General features: G+C 45.1%; 1 protein-coding gene across 1 annotated transcript in view; it reads right to left on the reverse strand.

Annotated features, from left to right (window-relative positions):
• LOC138367896 (uncharacterized) overlaps nucleotides 1–13,157 on the reverse strand; it is a 102,341-nt gene that overhangs the window by 15,919 nt on the left and 73,265 nt on the right. The window contains exon 3 of the mRNA XM_069330135.1: nucleotides 5,921–6,011. Coding sequence (XP_069186236.1) covers nucleotides 5,921–6,011 — 91 coding nt within the window. The remainder of the gene's footprint in view (nucleotides 1–5,920; nucleotides 6,012–13,157) is intronic.

The following is a 13,157-nucleotide window of genomic DNA, read 5'->3' on the forward strand; positions in this document are numbered from 1 at the left end:
GTGTTTAGCTAGTTTAAATCTATGACCTCTTGTTTTTAAAGTTCCAGGTCTCAGGAAATCTTCCCTATCGATTTAATCAATTCCTGTTACTATTTTGTATGTAGTGATCATATCACCTTTTTCTTCTGTCTTCTAGTTTTGGCATATTTAATGCCGCTAACCTCTCCTCGTAGCTCTTGCCCTTCAGTTCTGGGAGCCACATAGTAGCATGTCTTTGCACCTTTTCCAGTTTGTTGATGTGCTTCTTAAGATATGGGATCCACACAACCACTGCATACTCTAGCTTTGACCTAACAAAAGTCATAAACAATTTCTTTAGTATATCACCATCCATGTATTTAAAAGCAATTCTAAAGTTAGAAATCGTGGCATGGGCTCCTTGCACAATATTCTTTATGTGGTCCTCAGGTGATAGTTTTCTATCTAGAACCACCCCTAGATCTCTTTCTTTATCAGAATTTTTTAAAGATTTCTCACATAATATATACGTTGTGTGGGGTCTATGTTCTCCTACTCCACATTCCATAACATGGCATTTATTAACATTAAATTCCATTTGCCAAGTGGTGCTCCATATACTTATTTTGTCCAGGTCATCTTGAAGGGCATGACAATCATCTAAGTTTCTTATCCTTCCTATTATCTTAGCATCATCAGCAAACATGTTCATATAATTCTGTATACCAACTGGTAGATCATTTATGTACACAATAAACATCACTGGTGCAAGAACTGAACCCTGTGGTACTCCACTTGTGACATTTCTCCAGTCCGATACATTGCCTCTGATTACTGCCCTCATTTTTCTATCAGTCAGAAAATTTTTCATCCATGTTAGAAATTTACTTGTCACCCCTCCAATATTTTCCAGTTTCCAGAACAACCTCTTATGTGGAACTCTGTCGAAAGCTTTTTTTAGGTCCAGATAGATGCAGTCAACCCAACCATCTCTTTCCTGTAATATCTCTGTTGCTCGATCATAGAAACTGAGTAAATTTGATACACAGGATCTTCCAGATCGAAAACCATACTGTCTGTCTGATATTATATCATTTCTCTCCAGGTGTTCTACCCATTTAGTTTTAATTATTTTTTCCAATATTTTGCCTATTACACTTGTCAATGATCCAGGTCTATAATTATGGGGGTCTTCCCTGCTTCCACTTTTGTAGAATAGGAACTATGTTAGCCTTTTTCCACACATCAGCTACAACTCCTGTAAACAGGGATGCCTGAAAAATCAGTTTAAGTGGAATGCTGAGCTCAGGTGCACATTACCTCAGAACCCATGGTGAAACTCCATCTGGACCAACTGCTTTGTTCTTATTTAGCTCCTTGAGCATTTTTTCCACTTCATTTCTAGACACCTCTGTGTGCTCTATGTTGTTCTCTGGAATTCTTATTGTGTCTGGTTCCCTGAAGATTTCATTTTGTACACACACTTTGGAACTTTTCGTTTAATGTTTCACACATTTCCTTTTAATTTTCCATGAATCTATTTCCCATTTTCAACCTCTGAATATTATCCTTTACCTGCAATTTGTTGTTTATGAATTTATAGAATAGACCTGGTTCTGTATTACATTTGTCTGCAATCCCTTTTTCAAAATTTCTTTCTGCCTCTCTCCTCACTGCCGTGTAGTTGTTTCTCGCATCTTTGTACCGCTGGTATGTTTGGGGGTTTGGCCTCTTCCTGTATTGATTCCATTTTTGTATCTTTTGGTCTCCGGCCCTCTCGCAATTTCTGTTGAACCAATCCTGTTTCCTAGTTCTGCATCTCTGTTTTTGTATCAATTTTTTTGTGCCTTCATCATATATTTCACAAAACTTGACATACATCTCATTCACTTCCTTGCCAAGCAACAAGCCTGTCCAATTATACTCACTAAAATTCTTTCTAAGATTGCCATAATGTCCTCTCCTAAAGTCAGTTTTTTCAACTGCATCAACCTTCTTATTTTCTTCCAGATTATAATGCATTGCATACTTTATTTCCAAAAAGACATGGTCACTTTTACTCAAAAGAGGAAGGTACTGAATGTCAAATGTTTCTTCCTCCTTCCTGGTAAATATCAAATCTAGCATGGAGGGAACATCCCCTTCCCTCATCCTTGTAGCTTGTTTAACATGTTGATACAAAAATGTTTCCAGGATGAGGTCTACAAATTTACAGGTCCAAAAATCTTCTGTTTTAACTTCATATGCTTCCCAGTCTATGGATTTCAAGTTGAAGTCGCTGACTATCAACAGTCGTGATCTATCGTTATCCGCTCTCGCTATGATCTCTCTCATTATTGTTATAAGACCTTCTCGTTTACTATCTAGCTCCTCTTTTAACCATGCGCTGCTTGGCGGTGGACTATATGCATTTATGATCATTAGTTTATCATGCTCATGGCAGATTTCTAGTGCTATTATGTCAACTTCTTGTGGATTGGCAGTCATTATTTCGTTCACCTTTAGGTGTTCTTTCACCAGCACAGCAACGCCACCCCTTTCCTAATTTTTCTGTCCCATCTTCAAATTGAGTAGCCCCTTGGGAATATGACCTCATTTAAAATAATCTTCAAGTTTTGTCTCCGTGAGTGCAACAATGTCTGGTGTCTGCAGCTGTATTACATCACTTAACTCCAGTATCTTCGATCTTACTCCATCTATGTTGGTGTATGCAATCTTCAGGAACTTGTTCCCCCTCTTCTTATTCTTCACTCCCCTCTCTCTATTGATTTTGTTGGTTTGCCTTTATGTACCACTTTACTGGTCTGCCTACCCCTATCACTTTGTAGAAAAAAAAAGTATTGATTTCTTCTTCATGCCTGCTCTCATTTAAACGTTTTGCCTCGGCGAGGTTCAGTTTCAGCTTCTCCCTATCATCTTTTGAAAGATCTTGTCTTAACGATCCCACTTTACCATCCTCATTACTTTGTAATTTTCTAGCATTCCTTAGTACTTCTTCCATCTGTTTGGCACCATTTAGGGTGATCCTCAAAGGTCGATCTTTCCCTTTTACATATCTGCCTATTCTCCTGTAGTCGCACACATTTTCTATAATGGTTGTAAGACCTTCCACGAGGCCAACAATTTTATCTACTACTTTTGCTTCTTCTACAGCTCTTTCTGACCTAGATGTTATCTCCTTTTCTTTTCAGCCAAAAATGATCAGGGACTTACTCCGATCAACTGTGTTTTGCATCAACTTCGGGTTAGATGTCAATTCTTTTCTCACTTCCAGCCTAATGTTTGTTTTATCTTGGTTGCTGCAGTGTTTGACTTCCTTTACTGCTTCTTCAATTTTTTCCTTCTCCTTGGCCACTTGTGCATAAGTGAGTTGTATATCTTTCTTGCACTGTTCTATTCCCTGTGTAATTTCCTCCATCTGTGCTGACAAAAGCTGTTTCTCCTGTTGAATTTCCTTACCTAACCTATTGTAGTCATTTATGCTTAAATTTACTTTAACTTCTTCCATAGCTATTTTTAAGATTTTATTTTCTTCTTCCATGGCTTTGCAATTTGTTTCCAATTTATTCTTATCCTTGCACAAGTCTTTCACTAAACCCTCAAGACATAACTTTGCTATTTAAATGGTCATTACTTTCTTTCAATTTACTAATTCTTTCTACATGAGAGTTCACTATAGTATCTAATTTTACCACCTTGTTGTATAGACTGGTTATATCAATGCTTTCTTCATTGAATCCAGCAAAATCCAGAATCCAGCTGGTGCGGCAGCTGTGGTGATGTAATGCTTGTTTGCTTGTTTTCAATTGGGGAGTTCTGTTTGCTAGTTCAGCTTTAGGTTTGCAATTTTTAACCAGCTGTAGTTTGCTTTGGAATTCCTACCTTTCTGGGTGCCTGACCTGATAGATGGCAGACAGCCTGCTTCCAATTACATGGGGGTGTCTATAGGCCATTGCTCCTCGTGCCTCATCTGGGAGGGGGGGGGGGGGGATCTGGCGCCGATTCCCGGTAGGCCTAGAACTCCATCGATTGACTGTTACCACAGTCTAATATATACACATCAGCCCGTCATAGCTCCGGGAAGCCGAAGGGGCTCTCCACAGAAAAGCATAAAAACAATACAATTCTTCACAAAGAATTCAAGCGCGGTCTCGTCACTGGGCAGGACACACTGGTAAACTGAGGCACACTTCGCCCGAGCCACAAGCTCGGTCTAACCGTAGGTGTATAAAGAAACTACCTAGCACCGAGGCAAACCTCAACTACCACCTACCTTGAGGTTACCTTGAGGTGCTTCCAGGGCTTAGCGTCCCCGCGGTCCGGTCGTCGACCAGGCCTCCTGGTTGCTGGACTGATCAACCAGGCTGTTGGACGCGACTGCTCGCAGCCTGACGTATGAGTCACAGCCTGGTTGATCAGGTATCCTTTGGAGGTGCTTATCCAGTTCTCTCTTGAACACTGTGAGGGGTCGGCCAGTTATGCCCCTTATGTGTAGTGGAAGCGTGTTGAACAGTCTCGGGCCTCTGATGTTGATAGAGTTCTCTCTCAAGAGTACCTGTTGCACCTCCGCTTTTCAACGGGGGTATTCTGCACATCCTGCCATGTCTTCTGGTCTCATGTGATGTTATTTCTGTGTGCAGGTTTGGGACCAGCCCCTCTAATATTTTCCATGTGTAAATTATTATGTATCTCTCCCGCCTGCGCTCAAGGGAGTACAGATTTAGGCTCTTTAGTCGGTCCCAATAGTTTAGGTGTTTTACTGAGTGAATTCTAGCAGTAAAGGATCTCTGCACGCTCTCCAGGTCAGCAATTTCTCCAGCTTTGAAAGGGGCTGTCATTGTGCAGCAGTACTCCACCCTAGAGAGCAGTCAAATTTTTCAAAGAAATTGAGCTCGAGAACTTAAATATTCGAAAAGAGGGGCATTAAAAAACAGAGGTTTCACTGTACAGTATTACTATAAATTAAAATTATAAACATGAATTATTTCTTACCGTTTATTAGTTAAATATACATTTCTATTTATGAATTAAGGAGACTTATTATGTGTGACCTCCAGAAATGTGTGTTAGGGGATTTTAGGGAATGAAGCGGGTGGGTTTGGGTGTGTGGGTGGATGGATGGATAGATAGGCTGGCGACTGACTGGTACATGGGGTAGGTTGATGGGCAGGTTGAGTGGGGGTGGGGATTTGGATGTGTGCCCTCATTCACATGCACCTCCTGAGAAGAAAAGACCGAGTCCAAGGGAAAGGCCTTGAATGAGGGAGTAGGCTGGGACTACTCAGAAGCCTCGGCAGGAAGAAGAGGCTTAACTGCCTCCGTGCCATCATCGGAAGGGGCAATCCCCGGAGCCAACCGAGTCTCATCCCGAGCTAAACCCCGCCCCGACTCCGAAACCCTCAGCCTGAAACAGGGAGGAAGGAGAAAGAGGAACCACACCCACCTGGGAAGGAAGAGAGGGAGGTGGAGACAACAGCGGTCGAGGTGACCAACACTTCCAAATCTGAGTCGCTAAAAACCCAGCGGGGCAGCTCCGGAGCTTCCAAACGGACACACAACCTGGCACATTGTAACACAGAAAAATGCCTATGCAACGTAACTGCTGCCTTATACTTTGGAAGACCCAATGAGGAATGGGTGTATTTGAGCACATGAGAAGAACCAATCCCACGTGAAAATTACATCCAACCATTTAGCTTTTCTGGATGTCCCTCACTCAAGATCAAACTGTAACTACACTTAGGTAATTACACACACACACACACACACACACACACACGTATGGGTGTGTTTTACATAAAATAACAAGAGTATCAACACTTAAAAGTGTCCTCTGCAGTTATTACACTTAAATTACATTAAATTTAATCATTAAATTCATATATGAATTTCACACTACAGTATAAAGTTTGACACACTATTACATTACAGGAAAATAAACAGGAAATATTAACAATCGTACCTAATATACACTGAAGTATATCCACATTGTTTTCATCAGTCCAGAAATCATTTGTAGGAAAGTCTTCCCTAAATGCTCTTTCAATCTCCTCCTGAAAGAAGAAACATTAACATTAATTTAGGAGAAATCAGTAAATGATGCTACAGTAATAAGGAATGGAGTACACTTATGTATCTTATTACAATGTGTCCTCATTTGAAGGAACTATATAGGGCGAGGCCGATTTGTTCTGTATGTCGGCCCCAGACTGTCTTGCACCTCCATGTCAAAAGAACAAAATCTTACATCCATTATAAACTAAACAAAAATCACAAAATCTATTTGTTATTTATTTATCATTTTGAACATGGCACATGATAGAACCATCATTAGTGAACAATTCCATATCAAAATCATAACCCTGTGGCTATTAATGGAGGCCGCAAATATAATGTAATGGCCTGGATTTCCATAAGCTAACTGTATCAGTCTTGGTATAAATATTCATAAAAAATCCATTTATTATGAATTCTTCATTTTCATTGTGGCATTTGACAGAGCACTCACAAACAATTTGGTAAACAAATGTTACATTTATGAACATTATTAATCCTTAAACTGTGCAAAACTACATATGACGTTTCGAGTAACTGACGCAAAAGTGCGCATCACTGTATATATAGTTTTGGAGTACTACACAAGGTTTAAACGGTCTGCGGATACATTGGGTTCACATCACCTTCCTCAGGGCTCTTGTAAACAGACGCCATTTAAAAATAAAAATCGTGGGCAACATTCCTGGGTGTGAGAGCCTCAGTACTGAGTGAGCCACCAAGGCTGGCGCACACAGCATGAGCTCACAGCATTGCTGTTCAACTTGTGACCACAGTATCGCCTAAAAAAACAGCGTTGAATGTAATGAAACACCATTTTCTAGGTGAGACCCGGAGGCTCCCTGGAGCTTACTGGGCTGATATGCTAATGTCAGACTTTGGCATCAGTCATGTGTATGGAATTCAGTGGGCCTACCAGGGATCACGAGCCAGAACGTGGCTCCCCTCAGAGAGGCATGGGGAGCAATAGCCTATAGAAACCACTGTGTGGTTGGAAGCATTCTATGTTTGCCATCGACCGGGTCAGGCACCCAGAAAGGTAAGCATCCCAAAACAAACCCCTATTCTGATGAAAATTTTGCTAAGAAAAGTACAGGAACCCCCACCTCTTCGAGGTGGGGGGTTCCTGTACCCACCGAAGTGGGTGAGGTCCACCTCGAGGCGTCCGAACGTCCGCCAAAGCCAACGGAAGGAAGCAGCGTCTGTTGTCCATTCCGTGGACAGGGGAACGAAACGAGACAGGCCATCAGCCAAGACGTTGGACACTCCCCACATGTGAACTGCCAGGAGAGCCAAACCCCGAGAACTCAGCAGACAAGTCACCCGAAGCGACCAGCCCCAAAGAGCCAAGGACCGCATCGAACCTTACTCAGTTCAAGCAATGAACCACCAGGGAGCAGTCTGAATAGAGCCAGATTGTCGACCCGTGGGCGACCCGAACCCTCCGAAGAGCAAACCACACTGCCGCGAACTCCCGCACCGTGCTGTGGGGTCGACGAAAGGACGGACCCCACTGTCCCTGGCCGGCCTGGTGAGCACTGGCCACAAATCCCCAGCGAGAGACGACGTGTCCGTAAACACATCGAGACAGGGCTCGAGCAGGCACCAAGGCACTGAACCCCGAAAAACCCGAAGAGGAGGCCGGCGACGCAGCGGCCGACACAAGGTCCCTGGGGGACGAACCCAGTGATCGCTAGAGAGAGGCGGAAGAGACACCCCCGAAGGAACCAGAATAGCCGTCAAAGCCAAACCCGACCCGGTGGGTACACCAACATCTTGAAGTTCAAGCTCCTGTACAAACCCTCGAGCAACCGCAGGGTGACCCGGGTGACCCCAGAAACAGGCTCAAGCGAGACCGCAGCCGCAGGAGAGATTCCGGAGTTAGAGACAAGGAAGCAATCCGAGAATCCCACACAAGACCCAGCCATGTCCGAACCTGGGAGAGAACCAGATGGGACTTCCTTCAGTTCACCAAAAACCTGAACCCGGCGAGTTGGGAAAGAACCAAATCCTGGCTAGCTAGCAGACAAAAGGACCGGCTGGGAGCCCAGACCAGCCAGTCGTCAAGGTAGGCCAACACCCGAACACCTAACAGACACAGACGGGCCACAATGACCCATGTAAGGCGTGTGAACACACGAGGTGCCAGATTCAACCCGAACGAGACACAGAAAACAGGAACCTTGACGCCCCACAACAAAACCGAGCCAGTCCCTGAACCCCGGATTAATCGAGACGTGCCAATAAGCATCCCGGAGGTCCAGAGACTCCATCTAAGAATCTGGCTGCAAAAGGAGCCAAACCTGGGACAACGTAGTCATCTGAGAGGAGGGGCAATGAACCCTGTGGCCCACCACGACAAGCGGAACCCCGAGCCCTGGCATGACCCCTCCAGGAAGGCCCCCCCGCAACCCCCACAGAACCAACTAGTCAGACATGGGATGGCAACTGGCCGAAGCAGCCTGAATATACTGTGACATGGCCGAAGGAGCAAGAAGCAGAGGACAAAAAGGCGAAGACAACCCAAGAGCCAGGGCCCAGGCTGATTCCTGAGAGGAGGCAAGCACCGCCTGCCGACACGCGAGCTGGGAAGCGTAAAACAGGGAAACCGCATCCCGCAAGATCGGCGCAAACATCTTCAACAAGGCAGCCGACGCACGAGGCGCCGAGCCCAAGGCACTGGACCCCGGAACAGCCACGAGTGCCCCCCACATTCTTCCCAAACCAGTTCAAAGACAGCTCCAGGAGGGAAAAAGAAGCGCAACGCCGAAGCCAAGAGGCCCGAGCACGCAAATCCTCTGCTACCTGCGCAGCCGAAAGGGAGGGAACCTGCACATGGAGCTGTAGAACACCAACATCCCGGGGAAGGGCAGGAGCAAACAAGCACTCATTGAGGTGCTCAAGGTCGACCTCCAGGAAAACCTGAACCACTGTCGAAGCCTCGCGTCACTCAAGCGTGCAGAAACGACAAAAAGAATGCCAAGCCTCCAAAGTGAATACAGGACAGTCCGCCAGCCAGGACGACTCCGGAACCTTGTAACAGACCCAGAAAGATAACGAAGTTCCAAACCTGAAAGACGACGGATCCATCACCGAGGCATAATCCGGGTCACGCAGGAGGTAAGCCGCCAGGGCTACCAGCACCGTAGACGGTTGGATGCGGGAAGCCGAAAACCTCCGGAAAGACGGAACCAACGCGCCCGAGGGAACACGGAACCGAACCTGGGGAGGGGCAGACACCAAATCCAACTCATACACAGAGGGGAGAAAAGTGAACCCTATTCCTTGTAACAATAAGCCCCGCTCCGAGGGTAGAAAAACCCAGGCAGGGTCCAGTGGGGCCCAAGGCCCCCCAAGTCAGCCCCTCCCCAGCCCCAGGATCTCCTTCCTTGGAACCTGGGGCAGAGTCATTTCCCCAGAGCACTGGCCCCTAAAGAAAAGGCCGGCGCAGCCATGTAAGCCGAACAAAAGGGGGCCCACTGGTCAGACCCAGAGGCTTCGGCAGGGAGATCAGACTCGAATGCCTCTGTCGCCACACCAGAAGTAGCATCCCCGAGACTGCCCGAGACTCAAGACCATCTAAACCCTGCCCTGACTCCGACACACTCAGATGCTTTGGAGCCGGAAGCAGGGGGGGAGGGGGGAGGGACCAGAACGAATCACAACAGGGAAAGGACGAGGGGGCGCGGACTGAACCAAGGACGAAGCGACCCCCACCCCCAAGTTCGGGTCCCTATAGGCAAAACGGGGCAGCCTCAGGGCATCTGGGTGAGCAACCAACCTAGCACGTTGCAAGAACCTAAAGCACACATGCAATGTCTGTGCCACCCATGCCCATAGAATATCATCGTGAGATTGGGTAAACCGAGTCACCAGCAAGCAACAGTAATCTCAGGACTCCGGGTGGAAAGTGTCACCGACCCAACAGGCAGCGTGACGGAGGCAAAAACCATGAGGGTCGTCTTGAGTCAAGAGGACCGAGCAGCCCTCGAACTCGCACGAAGCTAGGGGGGGACTCCGGGGACACATCCATCGGACCCACGCACCCCCTAGGGGGTTTTCCAGAGTCCTGAGTGTTTAAGAACTCACTCCCAGGTAATCCCAGGCAGGGTAATGTTAACCGGAACCTACAAATACCAAACAACTTTCTAAAAGCTGAACCCCAGGGACGTGTACTCTCACGGGGACCTAGCAGAAGGCACCACCAGAAAAGAACCATGCACAGGTCAGGCACAAAGGGGCATACAAGGCAGCTCCCACCCCCCCCCCCCCCACCACTAGGCAAAAACAAAGAAAAACAAAACCCCGCAAGAGGACAATGCACCCCAACGAACACAGCTGGCCACTGTGAATGGTGAAAACAAGCTGTGCAGTGCCCTGTGCCCCGCACCAAACTGCCTCTTACCCTAAGGTAAACAAGGAAGACAAAACCCCCAAACACCCAAAGGGTGGCCAAAAAACCGAGCACAAATACGGCCCAGCAGAAGTAGGCCCCAAGGAACTTGTGGAAGGTGGCCCCCAAGCTCTAAGGGCAGTACTTACAGGGTACCTAGGGATTATAACCCTAGGCGCATGCAGCCTGAGTACTGTAGAACTACTCCTGGCTCTCGCACCCCTGGAAGAAAGCCACCATACTCAAAGCACAGTGCTGGAAACTCTGGAGCCAAGCACACTACCTCCGCCTCTAGCATCAGCCTTAGAACTGAAGGGTGGATAGCCGGCGCAGAGGTCTGGGGCCCCTTCCCCCCTCCCGGGGAAGGGGAAGCTGCGCAGACAGCGGCGCAGCGACTTGTGACGTCATGCTCATTTGCTCATTTCTTTTAGGGGAGTTTTATCCACTTGTTCGGCTTTTCGTACCAATATTTTCACCAGAATAGGGGTTTGTTTTGGGATGCTTATCTTTCTGGGTGCCTGGTCCGGTCGATGGCAGACATAGAATGCTTCCAACCACACGGGGATTTCTATAGTCCATTGCTCCCCATGCCTCTCTGAGGGGGCCAGGTTCTGGCTCGTGGTCCCCGGTAGGCCCACAGAACTCCACACACATGACTGATGCCAAAGTCTGACATTAGCATATCAATCTAGTAAGCTCCGGGGAGCCGAAGGGGATCCCCCCAGAAATGCCAAAAATATATGTTATTTATTTATGTATTTATTTATTTATTTATTTATTTATGCATATACAAGAAGGTACATTGGGATTGTGAGGATACATAATATGGTAATTACAATCTTGTAAAGCCATTAGTACGCCCAGCGTTTCGAGCAGGTCCTTAATCTAAGAAAATTTTAAGTAGATAAATACTTGCAAAATTTATAAAAAAAAATGATAACAGTTACAAGGCAAGAAAAAAAAAAAAGATGAGAGAAAATTGTAGGTATATTAAAGCACATAGGTAGCTCAGATTGATTGCAATGATAGCATGAATGGTAGTTGACAAAAATTGGTAGGCACAATACAGCATATGGCTGGCACATAAAAGTAGACAGCAATGAACACAATAAGGTTGTTTGGGTTACATACATAAAAATTAGGAGATTGGATAACACTAGGTACAGAGCAAATTTAAAGCTCAGTGTAGGAAACTAAGATGAAATTAGGTACTTTTTGGTTTTGCTTTTAAATAAGGCAAAAGTTTAACAGCTTTTCAATTCACTAGGGAGTGAGTTCCATAGACTAGGTCCCTTAATTTGCATAGTGTGTTTACACAGATTAAGTTTGACCCTGGGGATATCAGAGATATTTATTTCTAGTGTGGTGATAATGGGTCCAATTACATCTGTTCAGGGTTAGTTATTATTCTGATAGCAGATTTTTGTTGGGTGATGATGGGCTTAAGGTGGTTTGCAGTGGTAGACCCCATGCACAGTTACCATAATTAAGATAGGGGTAGAGTAGTGAATAATATAGTGAGAGGAGAGCAGAGTTAGGAACATAATATCTTATTTTAGAGAGTATACCAACTGTCTTAGAGACTTTCTTAGTTATGTGTTGAATGTGGGTGTTGAAGTTGAGTCTCTTGTCTAGGAATAGGCCAAGAAACTTGCCATCATTTTTATTACTGATGTTAATGTTGTCTATCTGTAGCTGAATTGCATTTGATGATTTGCTTTCAAATAAGATGTAGCAAGTCTTTTCTATGTTTAATGTTAGTTAACATCCATAAGTGGACTTTTTTAATTCATTATTCACAACATTATTTAGTGTATGTGGGTTGAGGTCTGAATAGATAAGGGTAGTATCGTCAGCAAACAATATAGGTTTAAGAATATTAGACACATTAGGCAGATCGTTTATATATATAAGAAATAGAAGAGGTCCTAAGATACTGCCCTGTGGCACTCCAATGGTAATTGGTAGAGTGGAAGAAGTTGTATCATTGATGGTTACATATTGGTGTCTGTTACTAAGATAGGATCGGATGTAGTCGAGGGCAAGGCCTCGAATTCCATAATGCTGGAGTTTAAGTAAGAGGTAGTTGTGATTAACAGTATATCAAAGGCTTTTCTTAGGTCAATGAAGAGTTCAATCGGAAACTCATTTTTGTCAAGGGCTGAGTAGATTACGTCAAGGAGACTAATGATTGCATCGTTGGTGCTCTTTTGGGACCGGAAGCCAAACTGGCAGGGGCTGAGTATGTCAAATTTTACGAAGTAGGAATTAGAGCTGTTTGTTAATAATTTTTTCAAATATTTTTGATAGAATGGGTAGATTTGATATTGGTCTATAATTGTTTATGGCCACCGGATTGCCTCCTTTATGAACTGGCGTCACTATTGCTTTTTTGAGGATATGAGGGAAGGTGTGACACTCGATAGATTTGTTGAACAGTAGGGCTATGGGTGGGGCAAGGGCATGGGAGGCGCTCTTGCATACAATGGACGGAATTTCAATGGTGCTCCCTACCTTGGTTTTTAGAGAGTGTATGATGGACACAACATCTGCCGGGCTGATTGGTGAAAGGAGAAGAGAGTTTGGATAGCTGCCTGAGAGATATGTGTTAATATGTGTCTGGGTCTGTGGGATTTTACTGGCAAGATTAGCACTAACCGATGAAAAGAAACTATTAAATTCATTTGCCATTTCTAAATCAGTTGATGGTATATCCCCATCCTTGTAGAGTTTTATTTGGTTATGTGAGTGT

The sequence above is a fragment of the Procambarus clarkii genome, chromosome 3 (assembly GCF_040958095.1).
Source record: "Procambarus clarkii isolate CNS0578487 chromosome 3, FALCON_Pclarkii_2.0, whole genome shotgun sequence".
In the NCBI taxonomy this organism is placed as follows: domain Eukaryota; kingdom Metazoa; phylum Arthropoda; class Malacostraca; order Decapoda; family Cambaridae; genus Procambarus; species Procambarus clarkii.